Source organism: Cervus elaphus, chromosome 18 (assembly GCF_910594005.1).
Source record: "Cervus elaphus chromosome 18, mCerEla1.1, whole genome shotgun sequence".
In the NCBI taxonomy this organism is placed as follows: Eukaryota; Metazoa; Chordata; class Mammalia; order Artiodactyla; family Cervidae; genus Cervus; species Cervus elaphus.
Window position 1 is genome coordinate 29250847 of NC_057832.1, and position 25150 is coordinate 29275996.

General features: G+C 40.0%; 1 protein-coding gene across 1 annotated transcript in view; it reads right to left on the reverse strand.

Annotated features, from left to right (window-relative positions):
- THSD7A (thrombospondin type 1 domain containing 7A) overlaps positions 1–25150 on the reverse strand; it is a 463607-nt gene that overhangs the window by 7673 nt on the left and 430784 nt on the right. Inside the window, exons 19-26 of the mRNA XM_043872412.1 lie at positions 24086–24201; positions 20533–20650; positions 20140–20285; positions 19546–19720; positions 8226–8399; positions 4605–4700; positions 1490–1572; positions 933–1143 (exon numbers count right to left, since the gene is read on the reverse strand). Of these exons, the coding sequence (XP_043728347.1) occupies positions 933–1143; positions 1490–1572; positions 4605–4700; positions 8226–8399; positions 19546–19720; positions 20140–20285; positions 20533–20650; positions 24086–24201 (1119 nt within the window). The remainder of the gene's footprint in view (positions 1–932; positions 1144–1489; positions 1573–4604; positions 4701–8225; positions 8400–19545; positions 19721–20139; positions 20286–20532; positions 20651–24085; positions 24202–25150) is intronic.

Sequence of the window (25150 nt, forward strand, 5' to 3'; positions counted from 1 at the left end):
AATAGTGATTCACCAGTAAGGTAAAGTGTTTTGACTCCATGCATTAAAAATTCAGTTGTGCTAGCTATGCAGATTCTTTCCTTCTTTTGTCAAGTTCCTAATGGAGTTAGGAAGTAGTTTATGCTTTGCTTTGCCTGGCAATTTCCTTTGGTCATGAAGTGGTGATCCCTCTAGGGTATGAGGAGAAGTGGCATGACCTGAGTTACATACAGCTCCCGTGGCACATTTTTAAGCACCAGCTTAGTTCCAGGGATGAGTATATGGCTGAATCAACTGAGGAGACCGAATGTGCAGAATAAGGATAGAATGTGATCAGCCTCCAGGCTTCAAGTCCATTACTAGATACGTTATGAGCTGTCTGTTTAATGCCATGGGTCTGGTCAGTCTCCAAGTTGAGACTGTCCCATTGAGACGGGAAGGCTCCACACCTGTCCCCATGTATCTGGTCCTAGTACAGATTCTGAGTATTTGAGTGTGCAGCTCCAAGCACTGACAGAAATTGGTCTGGCTGCCAAACATCCCTTGCATTACTGACCTTCCTATTTAGGGTTCAAATATTTAGCACTCTGTGGTCAGATGGAAAATTCTTGAATGTCTTGTCATAGTTTTGATTTGTTCTGGTTCTGCATGACAACACACTTTCCCCCTAATATTTTCACTGTTAGATTGCTTTAATCAATGTGGAAATAATCTTAAATTTATGACTGAAATTTATCAGTCCTAGAATTTTTCTCAGAAGAGAGCAGATTCATATCTCTGAATTCTGAGTATGATTGCCTTTTTCCTAATAATTATAAAAATTATAAGAATATAAGACAGTATCAAAAGAAATGACTTTAGATGACATAATTATCTCTTAAGACAATGCTTGCTCATTATTGGTTAAATATACAGCCAAGGAATCCCGCATCAGCAGGGTCTGGTCACTTCACCTGGCCCAAACGGCTGCAGAAACCAGGTCCTCCCCCGTCCCGCTGGGTTGCTGGAGGGCTGGGTTGGATGCACCGCCCGACTGGTTTTCACGTCTCCTCTTTTATCCTCCACGGTGGGTACCACCATCACGGGGATGAGTGTGCACTGCTCAAGTGTCCCATTGGAAGACATGACTTCAGTGTACCCTTCTTCACAACTGCACACCCTTGTCTGCAGGAGAACAAGACTCACACTGTACATGCAAGGAGATCTTTGTACCACAGCCGACCTGAAGGGCAGGCTTTAAGGGAGTACTGTTCTGGGAATTTACTCCACGTAATTTCTGTCACCACTATGTAAAAAAGAACACACTTTTTTGGTACCTTATATAAATTTATTCTAATGGTAGAAGGAAGTGCATTCAGATTTATTTATACTGATAAAAGAAGAAGTCCCCAAATAGAATTTTTATGCCTCAAGACATTTTTCAGGGTGAGGGGGGGGATGGATTGTACCAGGAGCAGTGTGGTGACAAATGATGTGGCTGGCTTTTCTACTCGAGTGAATTCACACATACCTCGCTACAGTGTGAGTGGGGTTGACTACACGGTGGGTTACAAGACCTGTCAGCGTCAGGCTGGCGCACCACCAAGCAGCCCCCTGCAGAACAGAAAATCATATTTTGATAAGTAGCATCTCTTGCAGTGATTTAAAAAAAAAATACGCCATTGTTGTAGACTGGTCTTTGAATCCTGAACCTCCTTGGGAGTCCCACAGACTTCTGAGGGCAGCTGACTGGAACCCCTGGTTAACCTTGACCACTTTGTTTAGGAGCTTGAGACCCTTCTCATTCAGAGGACACAGCACGGCCACCCCAGCAGGTGCTCAGTAAGTACCTGTTGATTAGATGACTTTACAGCTGATACTTTGAAAACACTAATTGTCTGCAAGTTAACGTCACAGTTTTTGAGACCAAGTCCAACATTCAAAAGCAGATTTAATTCTTAAAGGTTAAAATTCTTTCCTTGTTTTGCGAATAAACAGTCTTCAACTTAAGATACCTTTTTGATTTATGTGACAACCTTGTAAATGGATTTTTTATAATACATATTTCTTTTGGATAAAGACACTAATTCAGGCTTTTTTTTTTTTTTTTTTTGGTATATAAGAAAACAAACGCAGCTTCTAGGTGGTATGTCTGCACTGTTGTTTTAACTTGACACTGCAGTTCTCCAGTGACCCCTCTTATTTCCTCCTCCTTCTCCAGTTTAGTACCAGATATGCCACAGTTATTACAATGAAGTTTTCAAGATGAGACTAGATGTCATTAAGAAACAGAACTGGTAGCATGTAAAGAACTCATAGTTTCAAACCATACTTGATCAATTTCACAGAATTTCAGCAAAGCAAAAATTTTCCTTTATTTATGGAACTGATGATCCTCTGGAATCTAATTAAAGGTGTTAATTCCTTGCCTTATCACTTAACATTATAAACAAAATATTCACAGAAAGATTGCTATGGAGAAGCGGTTAGTCATTGCAAGGCAGCTGGAGTGACATGCTGTACTGAAGTTATTAGCATTAAACACATGAAGACAAAGGAAAATATTGTGAGTTTCTTGTAAGGACAACTATTCATAAAATTAGAACAATCGATCAGGGTAGGTAATATACTTTACATGCTTGTCTATTCCCCATAAACAGTCTCATCTCTCCTAAAACATGGGAGAAGAATGCATATAGTTTTATCACAAATTATTTACCAATTTCTTTTTTGCTATAAAACAGCTTTAGATGGGGATAAATACATGGGATACTTTACTATATGGAAAAGAAATGGAAAATATGATTTCTACAGGTAAGTCTTTTAAAATTTGACTTACCTTTATATTGGGGAATAGCCCCAATTTCAGTGTGAAAAGAACTTGTAATGTGTAGAATAAAAGTCAGACAATGATTATTTGCATCCATATTTGGAGGGAAAAAAACACTGAAAACTAACAGGATTCACTGGGAAAGCTGTAAAACTCCCGATTAGTTTAGAGAAGAAGGTAGACATTCATTTTCAACACCTGAGTTGAGTGGTATCCATGCATGCTAATTCACTTCAGTTGTGTCCGACTCTGTGACCCCCGTGGACTGTAGCCCGCCAGACTCCTCTGTCCATGGGGATTCTCCAGGCAAGAATACTGGAGTGGGTTGGCATGCCCTCCTCCAAGGAATCTTCCTGACCCAGGGATTGAACCTGCATCCCTTACATCTCTTGCATTGGCAGGTGGGTTCTTTGCCACGACTGCCACCTGGGAAGGACGACCTCTCTAATGTCTTCAGGTTCAGAAAGCCTGTGCTCCTCTCCCCAGAGCTCTGTCTCCCCCTGTTACCTCTGAGAGTGGCTTGCTTGGATTTTTTTTTTCCCCAGAAAATGACACTATCAGAGAGCAAAGGGTTTCCTGGTAGGTGTCTTGTCTTTATTATAGATGTGTCCACTGAGAGTTGCTATTATCAAGTGTTTCTTAACTCAGATTGCTCATGTATAAAATCTTATCTTCAACAAGAATAGAGTTTGACATCCTGCTCTAGCTTTCATAGGCTGGAAATGCATAATTAGGTTTCAGTAAATCCAAGTAATTTAAAATTCAATATAAAAATTTATGCTTTCCAAAAAGCATATTGATCCCTGATCCTGTCCTCTTACTGTAGATGTTACAATTAAATTTACAAATGGATATTACTCAGAGGCACCAAAATGCACACTACCTTTTTTTCTGCCAGACTGTCAGAACAATGGCAGCAAGTCAGCAGGTCCTCTGAATAGTTAAAGCGCAACCCTCAGGCTACACTACAGAGAGTCCTGTGGACAGATCTCCACAAATACGTTGTTTCAGACACCAGGGACCCATCTCTGGGTCCACAGGCTTGACGCTGAGGTTCTCGTTCTGACCTCAGTTCCTTGATATGGAAATTTTTGCAGGGTGGCTCATTCTATCTCTGGAGTCAGTTTTCTTCCCTCTTCAAAGGTCTTTGGGATCCCTTGCATTTACTGGACTTAGATAAGGAAACTTCTAGTAATTGTAGATTAATTCTATGGGGTCTGTTTGGGTCAAAGGGAATCCAAAAAGAAGCTCCTCATTTGGATGTCTCCTTTCAACGTATAATAAGGTTTGAGTGGGGACAGAGTGGTACAGTGCCTACTCATATCCTCTGAGCTTGAGTTTTACCAATAGATCTTGTATCTTAGTTAATTAAAAAAAACTAGAGGTCACAGATTTCTGAATTTAAGCAAAATATTTGGGTTTGTATAATCATATTCTCTTGGCAATATTTTTGGACTGCATATATTGCCTCTAAGGCACAGAAGCAGATATAGTCAACAAAACACTGACTTTTTTAGCATGTAGTAAGTTATTAATATATGAGATTTTTAAGGAAACATTCTGAGATTTACTTATAATAGTAATTTTTCAGAATTAGACAGTAATCTCTAAAATGGCTGGGTGAGGGGGAATTTAACTGAAACATTTAAAAGTAAAATAATTTATCACTGGTCATCAGGTACAAAGCTCAGGTGTCGTGAATTCAACCACATGTGGAATCCTGAAGGAATATCTGTTTTCTTAATTATTTTCTTTAACCAATTACATGTGTGTTATAGGAAGACTCTCAAAGAACAAAGAGGAATGGAAGGTTTACCTGTTACATTTACCCCATCTGATCTCTGACACCAGACTGTTCGGGAAGAGCCCTTCCAAGCACTGGCCATCCATTTATACTCGTAACACTGGCCATCTGCGGGGCAGAAGACACATTAAGAGGCGTTCTGCAGGCCAGGGGGACAATCATGGAGACAGGTATTAACAAAATATTTATAAACATTTGAAAAGGGATAAGAAGTCCATCCTGAATGATTCAAATGTGAAATCACCATCCTGAAGTTGCCATATAGATGTCACAAAATTCCAGATGCATGCCTAAATGCCAACTAATTTTCCAAGTCGGCTACCATACTATTTGATGTGAACCCAGATTTTCAATTTAAATTTATGTTTTATTTAAAGCATTATATCAGACATACAAATAAGGACAGAGAATAACTGAAAAAATATATTCAACTACCCATCCTTCAATTTGAACAAATATTACCATTTAGTCATATTTGCTTTAGTTTTGTTTGTTGATGAGTAAAAAAAAACTAACAAACTTGATGTCCTATTATATTCCTTCCTGATCTCCCACCATGTCTGTCTTGCAATATAGACTGTTTTGAAGTAGATACAAGCATTTTGGTGACAGGCTTTCTATTCTTTGAATACAACTATAATAAAAATATATGTAATCCATAAATGACTTACAGCATTATTTTTAGGCAGTTTTAAAATTTAAAAAGCATTATACTGACACATGATACATCTTTTTGAAACTTAACAATGTTATAGATGAAATATTTCTATGTGATTTTTTAATACAGACACAGTCAATTAATTTTAACTGCTACAAGAATTCCATGATACTAACCACTACAGTTTATTCCCTCTATGGGTGGACTTTTAGGCCGTGTTCAGTTTATGCTATTACAACAGTGCCTCAGTGGTCAGCCCTGTGCAAGCCTCCCAGTGCTTCTTTAAGGTAAATATTTAGAAGGGAAATTTCTGGGTATTACTGTACAGATAGCTGAAACTTTACTAAACACAGCTCATCTTTTTTCTTTAAATGGTGACAGTTTACATACTCCCCAGCAGTGAATAAGAGTTACTATTACTCTAAACCCTCACAAACATTTATAAGTTCCAGATTTAAATTTCTTGTCAGTCTTGCGGGTGTGGAAAGCTATCTTGTCATTTTAACTTGCAGCTATCACCAAAGCTATCAAACAGTAAGGAAAATGTTTGGCAGCATTCAGATTTCCTCTTGTGAACTGCTTATGTATATCTTCTGGTTCTCCCCAACCCTTCTACTGAAATCTATGCCTTTTCGGAGCTGTGGGAATTTTTGATTCTAGAATAACAGCTCTCAGATGATGGTCCAGGGACCAGGGATGCCTCTGGCGTTCCCTCAGAGTATGTGTGTGAGGATTTTCCCCTCTAACTACACACTTGGGTAAGTAAGCCTGGACTTCCTTCACATACAGAAACTAAACTAAGATGGCAATATACTGAATGCAGAGGCAGATAAGAGAATCCAGCTGTCTTCTGTTAAGCCAGGTGTTACTGAGATGTGAAAAAGTATAAAACAAGACCATGCTTGTCATTAAAGGTACTTTCTTTTTGCTTTGGAAAATAGTTATTTTTCGGGAAATGTGATAACATACAATTGATTTGTGATTGTTTTAAACAAGTTATCAAATATTTAAAAACCTAACAGTTGTCATTTTTCAGCGTGCAAAAGTTTGATATGTATACATCAAAGAAAAGCCATTTGGGGTCCTCCACAATTTTGCAACTGTGAAATTGTCTTGGAATGCTGAAAAGTTTTAGGATAGGTGTTCTAGACACTAATTCCTTCAGATTGACTTTAAATATATTTTCTATGTCTGTGGCTTGTCTGGTAACCTTGTTTATGATCTATTTTACCACATGCATGTGCTCAGGCGCGTCTGACTCTTTGCGACCCCCTGGACTGCAGCCCGCCAGGCTCCTCTGTCCATGGGATTCTCCAGGCAAGAATACTGGAGTGGGTTGTCATGCCTTCCTCCTGTTTCACTATGTAGAGGATTTAAATTTTGATTTAAAAGTATTTTTATTGTTTACTATTTTTGTTTGTGATTTTGGTGTTGTACTGGGGAGATTTTTCTCATTTTTTTCCTACCTAACTTTGTTTCATTTCTTAAGATTTCACATACATGGGAGTTGTTTAAATTTTTAGTAAGACTCAAAATTAAAGCCATTAGGTTTTAGTGTGTGTGCATGTGTGAGCCTATCAGATACACTTGGGTTTTAATGTTACAGAATCTATGGTTTGCTTCTCCATTACTCTCAATAAATAACATTCTAAATAGCTGTCAAGTTTTTATATTTATTAGCAAAATGTATTCACAGAAATTATACTTTTTAAACACTATCACTATTATAACTTTGTCCTCTTTTTTTGTTTCATTGAGTTTTCCATGAGTGGTCTACTTTGATCAAAAAACAAGCTATTGGTTTTATTGATTATCTTGGTTATTTTCTATCTCACTGAATTTGTATTTATCTGTATTGCTTATACTTTATCTCCCTTTTCTTTCCTTTTTTTTTTAAATTGAGTTGAAAGTCAAGCTTATATTACATTTTTCTCTCTCCTGTATAAGCACGTAAGGCTTTAAATTCCCTTCTAAATACTTTCCTGCTGCACCCTGCATAACATTTGATATCTAATGCTCTAGAAATGTAGCGTTCAGTTTTTAGTTCTGTGGGTGCATGAGAGAATTTCTTTGAAATTGTTGTTGCTGATTCCTAATTATCATTATGGTGTAAACAATTCTCTTTCTTTTCTTGGGAATTAACTCATCTATTGTAACTGCTGTCTTATTTCTCCTTTACTTACCCTGTCACCAGAATATGGTTGGTAAATTTGAGAAAATGTAATCAATAAGGTGGATAATTCAATAATTCTTGGGTTAAGTCATCTAGCTCAGGTGGCTTTTATTCTGAGCATTGTTCTCCAAAATTCTAAGCTTTCCTCAACTTTTCAGTAATATAGATTTTGGCCCTTCTTTACTAATATATGTCACGCTCCTTAATTACTTCAGAACATAAGCAAGAATGAGAAGGTTTTTTGTTGAGCAAGACATTCTCTGCTAGGTAACAATAATGCTTTGTGATTTTTGTAAATGTGATGTATTGCTTCTACTAGATGCATGACTCTGTCTATATACATATACACACAGACACATAAACGTATATTTTTATATATTCTGTATGCAAAATTCAGACCAATCCTTACCAATACTTCATCAATCTCTGAGAATATAGTAAAATGTCTCATTTTGCTATTTCTTTGTAATTTTTCTTTTGATTTAAATAAACTGAGGATATTTTTAGATTCACATTGGATCAGGATTGTTACAGGTATGTACAAACAACATGCTCTAAATCTTAGCTTTCTTTAACTCATAAAACTTAGAGATACTTTTAAGTATTTCATACCTAACTTATGAATGGTGGCAAGACTCTTCTCTGAATCTTTAGAATTCAGAATCATACCCTTAACCTAATTCTCAACTTTTTAAAAGTGAGATCTTAGCAAATTTCCTTATCTAACAGAAAAATTTACACTTTTTCTTTTGCTTATTAACACAACACTAAAATAAATAGGTGTTATGATGGTCACACTCACCATCACATGATTTTGTTTCCAGCTTCTGCTCTGGGCACAGATGTTGGTTCTCTAGTTCTTGTATAATCACCGCTCTGGAACGGACCTGTATTCCACCAAAACCGAGGTCCTCGCCATTCACACAGGTCAGCTGACACAGGCTCCAGGAAGACCAGTCCTTCAAATAACAGTCCCCTGCAAAGCACAGGTTGGTAGTTTATACCCTTATCTGTAAAGAATAGCCAGCCAGATCATCATTTTATGTTTAAGCCAATAAAGCATTGTTTTTAGGTACGCCAGTCACACATGATATCGGTAAGATGTACATTCAGTTCAGTCACTCAGTCGTGTCTGAGACTTTGCGACCCCATGAATCACAGCATGCCAGGCCTCCCTGTCCATCACCAACTCCCGGAGTTTACCCAGACTCATGTCCATTGAGTTGGTGATTCCAGCCAGCCATCTCATCCTCTGTCGCCCCCTTCTCCTCCTGCCCCCAATCCCTCCCAGCATCAGGGTCTTTTCCAATGAGTCAACTCTTCTCATGAGGTGGCCAAAGGATTGGAGTTTCAGCTTCAGCATCAGTCCTTCCAATGAACACCTAGGACTGATCTCCTTTAGGATGGACTGGTTGGATCCCCTTGCAGTCCAAGGGACTCTCAAGAGTCTGTTTATACATTTGTGCTAATAGTGTTATTTTCTGAGTAGATGTTACTGAGTATAAGCTATGTGTTGCTCAATGATATCAAATGTAAACTATGTTTAAAGCAGCTCATCTGTCATGATTCCCTTTATTTTAAATGACAACAATACTGAATTAACACCAACTACTACAGCTCTTGTCATTATCATCATAAAGAGGTTTACTAAGCACTTGGTACTATTAAAAGAAAATATAAATAGACATAGGTCTTGTTATCTAGGTATTTTGAAGAACTTGAAGTCCAAGGCTTGGTTCCTATTTCTTCCCAAAGTTGTGGAGGTGAGACAGCCGACCAGTCTGCTCTGGTGTGGCAATAACGCACACAATTTCCTCTGACCTGTATCTTCAGTCTACTTCCGCCACTTTCTTCAATTATATACTGAAGAATAATATATATGCAAAATGATGACACAGCATAAGTGCACAGACAGCTGAATTTTCACAATCGGATTAAATACCCATGTAAGCAACCTTTAAATCAAGCGACAAAGCGTTCTCAGAATCTCAGTAACCCTCCCCATGTTATGCATGGAGTAGAACCACATGCACTTTCTAATGTTTGGTTTCTTTCGCTCAATTATGTTTGTGCGATCCATCACAACTTGCTCATTGCTACTGCTGTGCTTTCTGATATAAACATACCACCATTTACATATCCATTCTACTATTGATGGGTGTGCATAGAGTTGTAAATTTTTCTCATTATGAATATTGCTGTTGTGAACATTTTAGAATGAGTCTTTTGGTGAACTTACATATGTATTTTTGGGGGGGTATATAACTAGAAATTAGTTATAGTTCTGTAGGAATTGTTGGGTCACAGTATGTGTTCATCTTCAACCATTTTCAGAACAGGGAAAACTTAATGCAATACACCTTTCCCATACACTAATCCATTCTTTAGGACACTGCTTGATGATACTGTTCAGAGGGTACAGTACCTTTTGATAAATACAGATCCATAAGAAGTTCTTATCACTTTAGTTATTTCTGCCACATCACCTAATTTATATTGCCTTATATTATGCTGAAGATGTCTAACATTAGCACAAAGTTGCCTGGAGATCTGATTAATGAAAAAACTTCTTGTGCCAGGATTAAGAAGTTCTGGAAAGATGTGAATTATTGACAAACAGATACATGTATAACACTAAAGTGGAGTGATTTTTGTAGGTCTTTATTAAAGTGTGTCATTATCACTCTATGTAATGTCATCCTAAAATGAAGGCAATTCTAGTAAATTTTGGAATTGCTCGGGAGAAAGAAACTAGTAAGAATTTTTAAGTGGTCAAAGAAAGTTTTAGAAATATTTATATCCCTTAGCAAATGCTACTTTTGGGTCACTCCGTTTTTAATTATACAGGAGAAACTATTAAAAATGAAATAGAGGAACTCCTGTCAATATGAGTGTAGTATAACTTCATCTCAGAGACTGCAAACTCCATGGAAGTAAAATACACCTTTTTACTACTAGGCTTAAGTTCTCGTCTCATATCACTTGACATAGTGTATTTTGACACAAAACTCAATCTTTTAATGTTAGTCTGTGAATTATACAATTAGCACTCCAAAATAATCTATGTCAAGCTTCCAAGATTTAATAACAATAAAAGAGTGTGAGGCACTGACTTACATAAAATATATTTTTATATTTTGCCACATAAACCACTGTAATAATAAAACTACACTCTGCCAAAGATAATTACAACTGTTTGAAATGCATTTGCTACCTCAGTATTCTACTCTTTAAGCTTATTAGCTCATATGTTGCTAGCTTTTAAAACCCATCATTGGAAAAAATTAGCAAGAGAGGAGTGGAAATGAATAGATTGTAATTTACAACAGGAGCCTCCCACTGGATTTCTAATTTGCTTTAATTAAAATGGTGAATTGCCCTGTTCTATGTTACTATGAGATCTTGAAATTTTTCAAGTTGTTTACAACAGAAATTATATTGGAGTTTAGTTGATTAACAACGAGGTGTTAGCTATAAGTGCACTGCGAAGTGATTCCCTGTCCTGTACAAGTATCCACTAGTTTTCAACTTCTCCCATTAAACTGTTACAGAATACTAAGCCAAGTTCCCTGTGCTGCACAGCGAGCCTTGTCAATTATCTGGAGAAGTGTGCACATGTCAATCCCAAGCTCCCAATCCACTGCCCAACCCCTCCCCCCGGTAACCAACTTTGTGCTCTTGTAGTCTGTGTTTTGTAAATAGTTCCTTTGTATCTTTTTTCTAGATTCTACATGTAAGCACCATCATATGGTATTTCTCCTTCTCTGACTGACTTCACTTCTTATACCAATCTCCAGGTCCATCGCTGTTGCTGCAAATGACATTGCTTCACTCTTATTAATGGCTGTTATATTCCCTTGTATATGTGTAGCACATCGTCTTTGTCCATTCCTCTGTCAATTACATCGACACTTAGATTACATCCAGTGATTGTAAACACCACCACAAAGAACACAGGCGTGCATGAATCTTTTTCGAATTATGCCCAGGAGTGGGATTGCTAGATCATATGGTAGTTCTATTTTTAGTTTTTTAAGCAGCTTCCATAACGCACTCCTAAACGGCTGTACCAACTTATATTTCCACAAACAGTGTGGGAGGGTTCCCATCTCTCTACAGTCTCTACAGCATTTACTGACGGCAACTTTACGTGGTGGCCAGTCTGACAGGTGGCAGGTGATGCCTCCTTGAGCTAATTTGCCCTTCTCAAATACTGACAGAAACCTCAGCAGGACAGATTTGAGAGCCTGGGATTTGTCTGGGGTGGGGGGTTGGCTGGTGAAGGGACATGGGCAAGAAGTAACGACACACAAGCCCGTGGGTGTCTGTTCTGGCACATTCCACCCTCATTCAGAACCCAGAGCAGCACTTTCTGTAAGTCTACGGTGCCCCAGTCAGCAGAGTCGGGATGAAGACATGCTGCCTCCTTCTGGCCATTTTGAGTAACAGCAACTTTAAAACATGCACAGGGGCACTTAAAACTCCCAAGGTCTGCCGGACTGGAAGACTCCTTCCTTCAAGAAATGCCCTGGGGCACATAATAGAATAACAATTCAAAACAGGGCAGGCTTTTAAGAAGCCAGTTTCAACAGGTAACTTTACTCACTGTGTAAAAGAAAAAAGGACCTAACACAGATCCTCAACATTGTCCATCATTAGAGGAAAGCAAATCAAATCTATATACTGAGGGATCACCTCTCACCTGTCAGTGAGGCAATCATCAAAAAGCCTAAAAACAGTAAGTGCTGGAGCGGGCCGGAGAAAGGGAACTCTCCTCACTGCTGCTGAAAACGTAAACTGCTAACAGCCACCGTGGAGAATAGCATGGGGTTTCCTTAAAAACCTAGAGACACGGACACCACATGGTCTGGGATATTTACACAGGGCTATATACACAGAGAAGGACCTGCCAGTGATCATTCTAGGTGAATTATGTCAGACACAGGAAGACAAATATCATACAGTATCGCTTATAGATGGAATCTAAAAAACTGACACCAAAAACTCATTTACAAAGAGACTCACAGTCTTCGAAGAGCCACTCAGGATTACTGAAGGGGAAAGAGCGAAGGCAGGGTTTAATCAGGATGTTGGGATTAATATATACACACTCAAGTATTTTAATAAAGAGCATCACCAAGGGACTACAGTATAGCACAGGGAAACCTCGGTAACCCTTCAGCGTACACGAGAGGCAAAGCATCCCCGAAAGACCAGATGTTCATCCCTGTGTACCTCTTCAAGTTGTCGTATCCTACAACCAACTCAAGACTGGAAAGCAACTATACGTCAGTAGAAAGTAAACATTCATGTGATAAATAAAATGAACTGCCCTCAGGGCCCAGTGACCTGGGCTGCTGCCACATCCCTGGAGATGGAGCAGCCTTGGGTTCAAGGATGGACTGTCCTGGGTCTGAGAAGGATATGCCAGCAACTGAGCCCCCGTAGGACCTCTAGTGGGGGCTTTCCTGGTGGCTCAGCCGGTAAAGAATCCACCTGCAATGCAGGAGACCCTGTTGGATTCCTGGGTTTGGACGACGTCCTGGAGAAGGGATAGCCTACCCACTCCAGGATTCCTGGGCTTCCCCAGTGGCTCAAATGCTAAAGAATCGACCTGCAATGAGGAAGACCTGGGTTCAACCCCTGGGTCAGGAAGGTCCCCTGGAGGAGGGCATGACAACTCACTCTAGGGTCCTTGCCTGGAGAATCCGCATGGACAGAGGAGCCTGGCGGGCTACAGTCCATATGGTCGCAGAGTCCTCCGTGACTGAGCGACTAAGCCTTGCACCGCAGGACCTGTAGTGTTTGTCCCCTCTGGATGAAAGCACAATCTCGGGCCCCAGACTGGCCCTCCACAGCCACACCACACCTAAGGTGCCCAGAGGATGGTGAGCCCTTGGGCTGGAGGAGCTTTGAAAAGATATCTGCTCTCCAGGGCTCCCGGTGGTGGGGTTCCTACCTCCAGATTCCTTCCTTAGAGGCGTCCAACTTAAAGACAGCACTTTCTGCAGGGAAGAATTGAAGGTTTTGGGTTTTGTCAGGCAATAGGGGTGAAAAATGATGGGCAAGAAGTAATGAGACAAGCCTGTGGGTGTCTGTTCTGGCACATTCCACACTCACAACTCAGAGTCTGGTTCAGCAATAACCGGAGATGGGGAAGTGCTGCCACACTGTGGCTGATTCTGGTAACAGCAGCTTTAGGACCAGTGCAGGGGCACATTAAACTCAAAAGGCCTGCAGGGCTATAAACATCTTCTACCCTGCAGTCATGGCCTGGGGTACATAACCAACTAACACTTAGAAACAGGGCACGCTTTTAAAAAGCCAATTTCAATAGGTAAATGTTAATCACACTCTTTAAAAGGAAAAAAACAAAAAACAAAAAAACACGTACAAAGATCCTTACCAGTGCCCACTAAGAGAAGTACAACCGAATCTACACAGAGGCATTACCATCAACTCGGACCCATCAGAATGGCCATCACCAAAAAGGCTACAAAGAGGAAGTGCTAGAGAGGCTCTGGAGAAAAGGCAACCCTCCTGCAATGCTGCTGAAAACAAAAGTGGTAACAGCCTCCCTGGAGAACAGCATGGAGATTCCTTACAACCCAGACACAAGTACAGTATGGTCCGGAAATCCCACTTTTGGGTGTACATTTGGAGCAAAGTATAACTGGCAAAGACAACATGCACCCCAACATTCATTGCAGCACTATTTACAACAACCAGGGCATGAAGGCAACTGTAATATCCTTTCAGAGATCAATGGATCAAGAGGATGTGGGGTGTGTGTGTGTGTATAAGAGAATGTTACTCAGCCATTTGAAGGAACACGGAACGACCTACCAACGATCATTCTAGATGAAGTACATCAGACACAGGAAGACAAAGGTCATAGGGGATCAGTTATAGATGGAATGTATAAATTGAAACAAAAGAACTCCTTTACAAAAGATAAAGACACAGTCTTGGAAATACCACTCAGGGTTACTGAAGAGGAAAATCGGGGGTTGGGTGGGGAGGGTTTAATCAGGTCTTTGGGATTAACATATATACACACTCAAATATCTCTAAGAGCATTAACAAGGGCCTATGTTACAGCAGAGGGAAGCCTACTCAACACTCTAATACCCTATAGGGGAAAAACATCCCCCAAAGATGAGATGTTCATCTATCTTATCAAGTTGCTGCACACCTACAACAAACTCAACATTGGAAATCAACTATATTTCAAATAAAAGTTTTAATTTGATGAATAAAATGAATGGCCTCCTATACTCCTCTCAGGCCTCTGTGAGCCGGGCTGCTGCCACATCCCTGGAGTCTGATCAGCCTTGGGTGAAAGGCTGGATGGTCCTTGGATATGCCAACAAGTGAGTGCCCCTAGGACCTGTAGTGTTTGTTCCCTCTGGGTGGAAGCAGAATCTCAGGACCCGGGCCGGCCCTCCACAGCCACACCAAGCTGAGGGCACCCAGAGGAGGTTGGACTTCTGGGCTGGAAGAACTCTGAAAAGTCATCTGGTCCCTAGGGCTCCCAGTGGTGGGGTTCTTACCTCCAGATTCCATCCTTAGAGCTGCCTGACTTAAAGATGACAGCACCTTCGGAAGGGCAGAATTGAAGAGTTTAGGATTTGTCCAGATTGTGGGTGAAGAATGATGGGCAAGAAGCAATAACACACAGGCCCTTGGGTCATTGTTCTGGCACATTCCACTCTGATTTACAACCCAGGACACCAATCTTCTCTGACTCTGGTGCCCCAATAACCAGAGAGCAGGAAAGAAGAGGTGCTGCCGCCTCGTGGCCGTTTCCAGGAACAACTTTAAAAACTGGTCAGGGGCTCTTAAAATTCACAAGGCCTCTGGGGCTGTGAATGTCTCCTGCCCTCAAAAAATAATCATGTCACAATTTGAAACAGGGCAGGCATTCAAGAAGCCCACTTCAACAGGTAAATTTTACTCACACTCTTAAAGAAAAAAAGCACCGACAAAGATCCTTACCAGTGCCCACTGTCAGACAAAGCAAATCATATCTCCACAGAAGTATCACCTCTCATCTGTCAGAATGGCTATCGTCAAAAAGTCTACAAACAGTAAGTGCTGGAAAGGGGCTGCAGAAAAGGGAACCCTTCTGCATTGCTGCTGAAAATAAAAATTGCTAACAGCCACTGTGGAGAACAGCATGGAGCTTCCCTGAAACCCTAAAGACACAGATACATTATGGTCCGGAAATCCCACTCCTGGGTGTGCATCTGGAGAAAAGTATAACTGGAAAGAGCAAACCCCACTGTTTGTTGGGGTTTCAGTATAACTGGAAAAATGTTCCAGGTAACTGGGCAAATCAAACCACCCCAGTGTTCACTGAAGCACTATTTACAATAGCCAAGACATGAAGGCAATCCCATGTCCTTCCAGAGATGAACGGAAAAAGGTACTTATGTACAAGGGAATGTTACTCAGCCATCTCAATGAAGAAACTAATACCGTTTGCAGGAACATAGAAGGACTTACTGATGATCATTCTAGGTGAAGTACATCTGATAGAGGAAGACAAATATCCTACAGTATCACTTTAGATGGAATCTAAAAATGGAGACAAGGGAATTCATTTACAGAAGACAAAGAGTCACAGTCTTAGAAAATGCACCTAGGATTTTGTTGGGGGAAGAGCAGGGGTGGGCTTAAATAAGGACGTTGGGATTAACATGTGGTGGTGGTGATTTAACAGCTAAGTGGTGTCTCAGTCTGGAGACCTCATGTAGCCCATCGGGCTCCTCTGTCCATGGGATTTCCCAGGCAAGAATACTGGAGTGGGTTGTCATTTCCTACTCCAGGGGGTCTTCCTGACTCAGGGATGGAACCTGTGGGTCGGATTCTTTACCACTGAGCCACCAGGGAAGCTTTGCAGATAACATTGTTGTTATCTCATCGTGTCCGACTCTTTGTGACCCCATGGACTGCAGCACGCCTGGCCTCCCTGTCCCTCACCATCTCCTGAAATTTGCCCAAGTTCATGTCCACTGCACTGGTGATGCCTTCCAGCCATCTCATCTTCCATTAACATATATACACTCAAATATCTCAAAAAAGAGCATCAACAAGGAGCAGTGTATGGTATACCACAGAAAACCCTACTCACCACTCATACCCCAGCAGGGCAGAGCATCCTCAAAAGACCAGATACTCATCTACGTATATCTGCATCTAGTTGCTGTCTACCTACAACAAGCCCCGGGACGCAACTACCTTCCAACAGAAAATAAGTAGTAATTTTACAAGTAAAATGAGTTGTCTCCTATACTCCCCGTAGGGCTTGGTGACCCTGGCTACTGTTACACCCTGGAGCCTGGGCAACCTGGGTCCCCCAGCTGGGCTATCCATGGTGCTGAGGGAGGTGACAGCAACGCGCCAGCAAACGAGCCCCTGCTGGACCCGGAATGTTTGTCCCCTTGGGTGAAAGCACAGTGTCCAGGCTAGGGGCCAGCCCCCCACAGGGATACCTATTGCACCCAAAGGATGGTGGGCCCGTGGGGCTGGAAGAGCTTTGAAAAGTTATCAGGTCTCCATAGCTCCTGTTGGTAGGGTTCCTACCTCCAGTTTCCCTCCTTTGAGGTGCCCAACTTAGAGACGACAGCACCACTGGCAGGCAGATGTGGAGGGTTTGGGACTTGTCCAGGCAGGGGTGAAGAACATGGGCAGGAAATAACGAGCCACAACCCTTGAGTCTTCTTTCCGTTACATTCCACTGTCATTCACAACCCAGGAACAGGACTTTCTCTAAGGCTCTGGTGCCCCAATAACCAGAGTTTGGAAAGAATAAATGCTGCTGCCTTGTGGCCATTTCTAGAAAAAGCAAATTGAAATCTTGATGTGCTCAGCGGCACTAAAAACTCAGTAGGACTGTAGGGCTGTAAGTGACTCCTGCTTTAAGACAATGGCCTGGGGTACATAATTGAATAACAATTCAAAACAGGGCAGGCTTTCAAAAAGTCAACTTCAACAGGGAAATTTTACTCATGCTCTTTAAAAGAAAAAAAGCACCTACAAAGGTCCTACCTATAGCCTATTGTTAGAGAAAAGCAAATTAAGGACTTCCCTGGTGGTTCAGAGGTTAAGAGTGTGCCTTGCACAGGTTTGATTCCTGGTCTGGGAAGATCCCACATGCCAGGGAGCAGCTAAGCCCGCGCACCACAACTGGAGCTCATGAGATGCTCAGCTACTGAAGCGTGGGCACCCAGGACCCAAGCTCCACAACAAGAGACGCCACCGCAATGAGAAGCCCGCACACCCCAACTAGAGGAAGCCTGCATGCAGTGACAGAGAACTAGCACAGACAGAAAAAAGAAACCCAGAAACAAACAAATAAACATATATATTTAAAAAAGGCAAATCAAATCTACAATCTACACTGAGGTATCACCTCTCACCTGTCAAAATGACCATCATCAAAAAGTCTACAAAGAGCAAATGCTAGGAAGGGCCTGGGAAAAAAGGGAACCTCCCTACACTGCTGCTGAAAACGTAAATTGCTAACAACCGCGTGGAGAACAGCATGGAGGTTCCTTAAGAACCTAAAGACACAGATACTGTATGGTCTAGAAATCCCACTCCTGGGCCTGTGTCCAGAGAAAAGTATGACTGGAAAAGACACACCCACCCCAAAGTTCACTGCATCACTATTTACAACAGCCAAGACATGGAAGCTAAATGTCCAGGAAGAGAGAATGCACAAAAAACAGGTACATACATACAATGGAATGCTACTCAGCTATAAAAAGGAATGAAATAATGCCATTTGCAGCAACAGGGAAGGACCTGGAGATTATTGTATTAAATGAAGTCAGTCTGACAGAGAAAGACAAATATCACATGCTATCATTGATATGTGGAATCTAAAAAAATAACACAAATGATCTTATTTCTAAAACATGGACTCATAAACTTCAAAAATAAACTTGTGGTTTTCAAAGGAAAAAGGTGAGAGGGAGGGATAAATTAGGAGTTTGAGATTAACATATATACACTACTATCTATAAAATAGGCAGAAAACAAGGACCAATTTCCCTATAACAAAGGGAAATCTACTCATCATTTTCAAATAATCTATATGGGAAAAATATCAAAGTGTATATGTCCATAACTGAATCACTTGGCTTTACACCTGATACTTACACATTATTGTAAATCAATTAAGCTCCAATATAAAATAGCAATTAAATGTAAAAAGATAGACAATTTATACCCAGTCTTGTTCTTTTCTAGCCCACAAATATATTGCTGCCCCTTGATCTTAAGGCCCAAGGTCATGCTTGACAATGCAATTATTTTGACTCTATCTGCCTTTCGGTGCTCTGCATGAACCCAAATTCCTCATCATTAACATATCACTTCCTGCTAGTTATTTCTACACCACTTGATACTTCCACATTTCACTTGCTTGCACTCCTGTGTCCAACGTTGAGCCACAATGATTTCTTTGAAAGTTTTCTCACAAAGCATTATTTTTTCTTACTCTTGAATGATAATTTAGCTGGCAGTAGAATTTTAGGTTGTTGATTACTTTGTATCACACTCTGAATATATTCCATTATCTCTTGACTTCCATCTAACTAAGACAATATCTGGTTTAATTCTGATTGTCTTCCAGTTGTGGGTAATCTGCTTTTTTCTTTCTGAATGCTTCATAAATTCTCTATTTTCCTACATTTTGTGTTTTCACTACAGTGTATCTAGGTGTGAATTTACTGTACACTATAGCTTTCATTATGACTTAAATCCTTCTCTATGCATTATGTGTATAAACACTGCCTCTCTCTCATTCTCCGTTCTCTCTTTCTGGAAATCCTGAATACATATATGTTCTCCCATTCTTTGCAGATGTTAAAACTCATCTGCAAAGGGGGTGAGTGTCAATAGAGGCTCATGTGGAACTGGACTTCACCCCCAGCTGGCAAGAAGGAGGCAGTGCCCACTTCATCCACACTACAGCCTCTAGCTGTTTGCACAGGTATTACTGAATGAGAAGACTGTTGACATCTCTTACCTTGGACTTACACATGCAACCCCTTCACCGTGGTCCTGGTAAGGAATGGCCAAAAGTATGAATTCTGTTTTGCTGTTGTTACCTGGGCAAGGCTGGGTGCAGGTTTCTTCGAGAACCACTTTTTTATTACCATCTATAGTGGGTTCAATATCAGTGCAGAATTCTTCATCCACCACTTTGCTGAAATCGTCAGCTGACCCATCACTCACTACACAAGAAATATTCCTTGTTCTGGTCCCTTCGCCACACTGCGCATCCTGAAATGGAGGAAGAAGTGACTAATCAGGAAAGAAAATAATTCATTAGTTAGCTTATCGTTCAACAGTCATCTCTGCACCACTGATTATGATTTATGAGCAGTTTAAGGAGCATCTGAAGCCCTAGGGAAGAAGTCCTGTAGGGCACTAGCTATAAAGCATACCATGAACAATTTATTTGTTTTCTAGCCAAAGACAGGCAAATAAATTTTCATTAAAATGGATCAGTCTCCAAATGGTTTTAAAATACGGGACAGGAAGTGCTTGTTATCAAAACTAATTAAACAGCTATGAAATGGCAAGGTACTAAAATCTCTAACAAGAAACATGCCATCTGTAAGCTCTGAGAGGGATTTCTAAAACCAAGTCTCTGCAGATAAAGAATACACATTTCCATACCACTTCTTGAGACTGATTACCTGCACTTGGCATGCAGACCATGGGCCATACCGCCACTGATAACAGGGCTTCACTGGGCAAGGCTTGGACTGTTCCATCAAGGCAGGGCATGGTCTTCCATCACCCTGAAAGGGCTGGGTCACTGTTCGTCTTCGGATCATTTTTCCTTAAAAGATACAACGCGATGCACTGTTAGTAATATGCTATATTATCAAGCATGTATCTTTCTCAGAGAAGGGGTCAAAGACATTTCTCCTGAGATTTGAGGAACAAGAAAGGTTTAGATGTTTTGGAAAGAAATATACCTTGATTCAACCCTTCTGAAGATTGTCTGATATGACTTAAACTAAGAGGGACGTTTTATTTTGTACTCCTTGACTGTTAATCAAATGCCAAATAAGGCATAAACAAACCTGTGAGGCCACACGTTTGAGAACATTCTGACCACGGAGACCAGTCAGCAAGCTGGCAGTTCACAGGACATTCCACCATGCAGGACGTGTTCATCTGCCAGGTCTTCTCCAAGCCAAGCTGAAAGGACAGAGGTAGATCTGTTTGTACTGATGCCGAGGCATGACCATGGTATAGTGTTGATGGAAGGAGGGTAGGAGGAAGGGCAAGACAGGAGTGGGGAGGAGAGGAAGAATAAGCAAGATGCATAATAAAGTAAAAACATGTCTGCAGGACAAAGGCCCAAACTATTGAAAATATAAGTGGTTCACTCCAGGAGAGGTGGGGCAAAAGGAATAGGATGAATGGAGAAGCAAATTTATGTAATATACTTATATATTATTGACTTTTTAAAATAAAAAATGAAAAAAAGGAAGATTTAATCTCCATATTGGTTGAATTTCCCTAAAGGAGGAATAAATAGGTGTAAGCACAAATATTTTCTACTAGTTAAACACCAAGACTATCATCAATATACAGACATATAATTGCATTTGGGGGATATTATTTTTACATGTGGATGTCAAACTGAAAAGCAAAGTAGAAAAGTTAAAGACCAGTTGCCACTCAAATCCCAAAATATAATGTACTAACATAATATAAAACAGTTTTGAATAAGCTACCTCTCTCAAAAGGAGGAGTGGACCTTTAGAATTTTTATTACAAATATTTTATATATATTTATTAATTTTTTAACAGATATTTTCTCTTTTAAAACTCAGCGGCCAACGGTGGTGTAATTGTTATTTTGGCATTAGCCTCTTATCACATAATAATGTGTATTTTATTGCATTCAGTTGCACTGCTTAAGTATTCTACCTTTATAATACAGGATGAGATTTTATCCACTGTGTATGTATACATGTTAAAAGTCTAAGGTACAAAGTAGCATTGAGACAGAAAAAATTAAGAGCAGGTTAGGAAAGTGCAATTTTTCAAATTGGTAATCCTTGGGGATTTTTAAGAACTTTTTTATTTCTACATGAAAGATAAGCTTACAGTGTCTAATCTATATAGCAGAAAATGGCAAAAGAAAAATTTTCTGAAATGTTATGTTGCGGTTCAAGTAGTGCTCCCGGCTCCAAGTTATGTACTGGGAGAGGATCAGATCGGTGATTTGTGCACCAGAAGCCTCAGCAGGCACTCCGTTATATTCTCCACCAGTAATACTTGACAAAGCTGAGCATTTGGTATGAAAACTTTTACCATATCACTTAAGTCTCATAAAATCACTTGAAGTAAGTGGAGATTAGAGATGGAAATCTTAAGGTGATATGATAAAAATTATGTTTTGCTTTTGAGGTACATGATGGTTTGTTTCATGGAGAAAGGATTTGAATCACAGAATTCAATTACTATTGGCTTATTTATTTCACTAGGGGATTAAAAAGGAGGTCTGTTTACAGACATTTTGGGTATCTAGCAGTAAGATATTTTAACCCTGTACTACTTATTCTCTTAATTTTTTTATTACTTCATTTTTATTGGAGTACAGTTGCTTTATAATATAGTGTTTCTTAAATTTATTGTATCTTCTTTTCTCCTCTGTCACCTATCTAATCTATCATTTATCTAAACATATGTTCAGGGATCAAAGACTAGGAAAGGAGAAACCAAATTATTAGGTATCAGGTAAATTAACGTCTGAGAAAGATCAAAGACAGAAGTGCTGTAGAAATGCTGGCCGGGTTTAACCCTGATTTTCCCCTCTGTCGGACAGTAGTGCCATCTTTCTTTTTGGCGGTTATGGGAACAGCAAGAGTGAGCGACCGCTGCTGTCCTGAGTGAAGAGTTTGCACGTGTATTAGGAGGTAGGCAACCAATCCACCGAGAAAAGACAGCCAGCTTTTCTCAGGGCTGTTATTTAATTCTACTGCTTCCATAGGGTGGATAAAATGGGATATGAGTTGTTTAATCCAATTCCTGCGCGAGGAGCACTGTTCTCCCCGAATACAGTGTGTGCTAAAATTTGAATCCCTAATTGTCATCATAGTATTCAAACATGATAATATTTGTACATAAAAGTAAATTTATCCAGACTTCTGCATAACGAAAACTATTTCTCAGACTTTTACTCACATTTAAGAAATAAAAGGCTTTATTTATATCTTTTTTCTGGAGTCATATGAGATACTTAAACACTGGTCTTGTGTGATTATGTAAGAGAGTCGGACACGACTTAGTGACAACAACTTCTATGATTCGGGTTAAGCTTTCTGAAAGCTCTCAGAGCTATTCATTGTTGTTTCATTCTGGCCTAGAAGGGCATTTACATGTGCATTTGCAAAAACAAAAAAAAGACTCATGTGAGAGGCAGATCACAGGATGCTCTCCAGCCTGTGTGTATAACTATAAAAATAATGCTCACTAATAATGTTATTATTGTATTTTATAGTGGTCACATTACTTCGATGGTATTAGTTTCAAAGCCAAATTGATTCAGGTATGAAATTTCTGATTAAAGCTAAGGCCATAATTGACTGAATTATGTTGTCAGAGAGAGGAATTTATTAACTAAGTTTGTTTTCAGTGCATTTGGGAGCTCTGTTCCTATGGACAGATATATAGAAAGTTAAATTAGGTCTATATGATAATATCAAAGATATCAAATGGATTAAAATATTTCCATCTTGAGTTTTCCCTTAAGATTTGGAATAATTTACCATAGGCTTATAATAACCTCTAGGACAGGCAGACAGAGGTTGTGGTCGCATGTCCACTGAGCCCGACTGAGGTTACAAGTCCCTCCCTGGGTGTTCCAGGTCTATGGAGGCTCCAGCTTGTCTTGGCTCATGTTGAACCCACTGGGCCTTAATTCAGGAGGAATCAAAACCTGTCAGGAAGATGAGTACCCTTTTCATCTGGAAATTAGACAAAATTATTGTAACCTGAAGTACAGCTTCATGAAAACTGTGACTACGTTTCCTCACATTTCATAAGGTCATATTAGAAAAGATAACATTACTTTTGTAAACTGGAGGATTAACAGTTACAGTTCTCTGTACCCAGAAGATACTAAGGGCAGACTCCATGCCTTTGTTTAGATCTCAAGCTCCCTCTTACCCAGACCTGACTCAGATTCTCACAGCTGGGTATTAGATCCTAATATCAAAATCTGTTACCAAACCACATGCGATCAATGTTTTGTAACAGAGAGAATAAATGATGGCTCTTGGCAGGTGTCCCAGGCAACACAAAACTCACATGAAATTACAAAAGATGATGAGTAGTCTGATTAAGATTTATTGCCTTCATTCACCTTGATTACTTATTGTTACCCAAGCATTTCTTTCGGAATGGGCTAATTAGCATACCTTTGGGCTCCTAGCAGAACAAAATACAGGAAATTATGTGTAGAAATCAGTAGTGCTGGAAAGAGTCTCTTTTCAAGAGGGTGTTTAGCAGAAAACATCTGCTGGCAAAGAGCTGCATAAAGCACCGGTCACTTGGCACAGCATGAATTGAGACTATTCGGGAAGAATTTACTCACAAAGATACAACACAGCCTCCCCTCACCTCTTCGCAGTATTTCAGGTTAACCGACTTGCCGTCACTTCGAACACAATCCAACATCCTTGTTTTAATGCCATTCCCACACACTGCCTTCTCGCTAAGCTGGCACGTGCTCCAGTCTGAAAGGGAAGCAGCGCATCAGAACAGAAGGCTGTGTACCGAACAGATTTCCAATGAAACTCGGATGACCTGAATCCCGTATTTAATTCACAACTGCTTCCTAAGCCCCGCCATCAATCATCCCACATGCAGAGCATATGGGTCCCAGCTTTGAACGTATCAAGAGTCAAATGGAATTGCTGGGGCTGCACACAGCTACAGGGATTATTCCTGAGGCAGCTGTCTCCTTGACCATCTTGATGGCTAGTCGTTTGGTGATGCTATAAAAATGGCTGTGGCCTGCAGGTGAAATGTCACTTAGAAACTGTTTATCCTAATGAAAGTAAAAATGTAAATGTCAACATTTTTGTTTTAGCAAAATAATCATAATTTTAATGGCTGGCATTTTGTGTAGTTACATCCAATAAAGCTATTTCACTTGCTGTCCATACTTAGGATATTGTAAAATGTATTATTTATTTCAAAACCAGCTTGGCCATATTTATTTCTCTTATTAAATATCTTTTGCAAGGTGATTCTTTTATCTTTCTTCTCAGGGTAACGTAGCCTGCCCCAGAGAACTGTGATTTCATTGTGTCACGAAAGCAAATTGAAGAGAAAAACCAAAAGAAACAAAAAATCAAGCTGACTGCTATGTGTCATAGTACAGTTTGTGGGGTTTATTTCAGCATGAAAATTACATGAGGGAAAATTCCAAAATAATCTTCAGTGTTGCCCCAAGTCATATAAGCCAAAAAAACCTCTTCTTTCCTAGAGTATTTGCCTAGATGACATATGAGACGAGGGTTTGGGGAAAAACAGAATTTATGATAAGCCTTTTTTTCTTCTAAAAAAATCATCTTTTTTTACCTATACCTTTGATAACACTAAAAAGTTATCTTCATACACTATTTGGAAGGTTAAGATTGCAAATGCTTTTTACATCAGACTAATCATGCATATGAACTG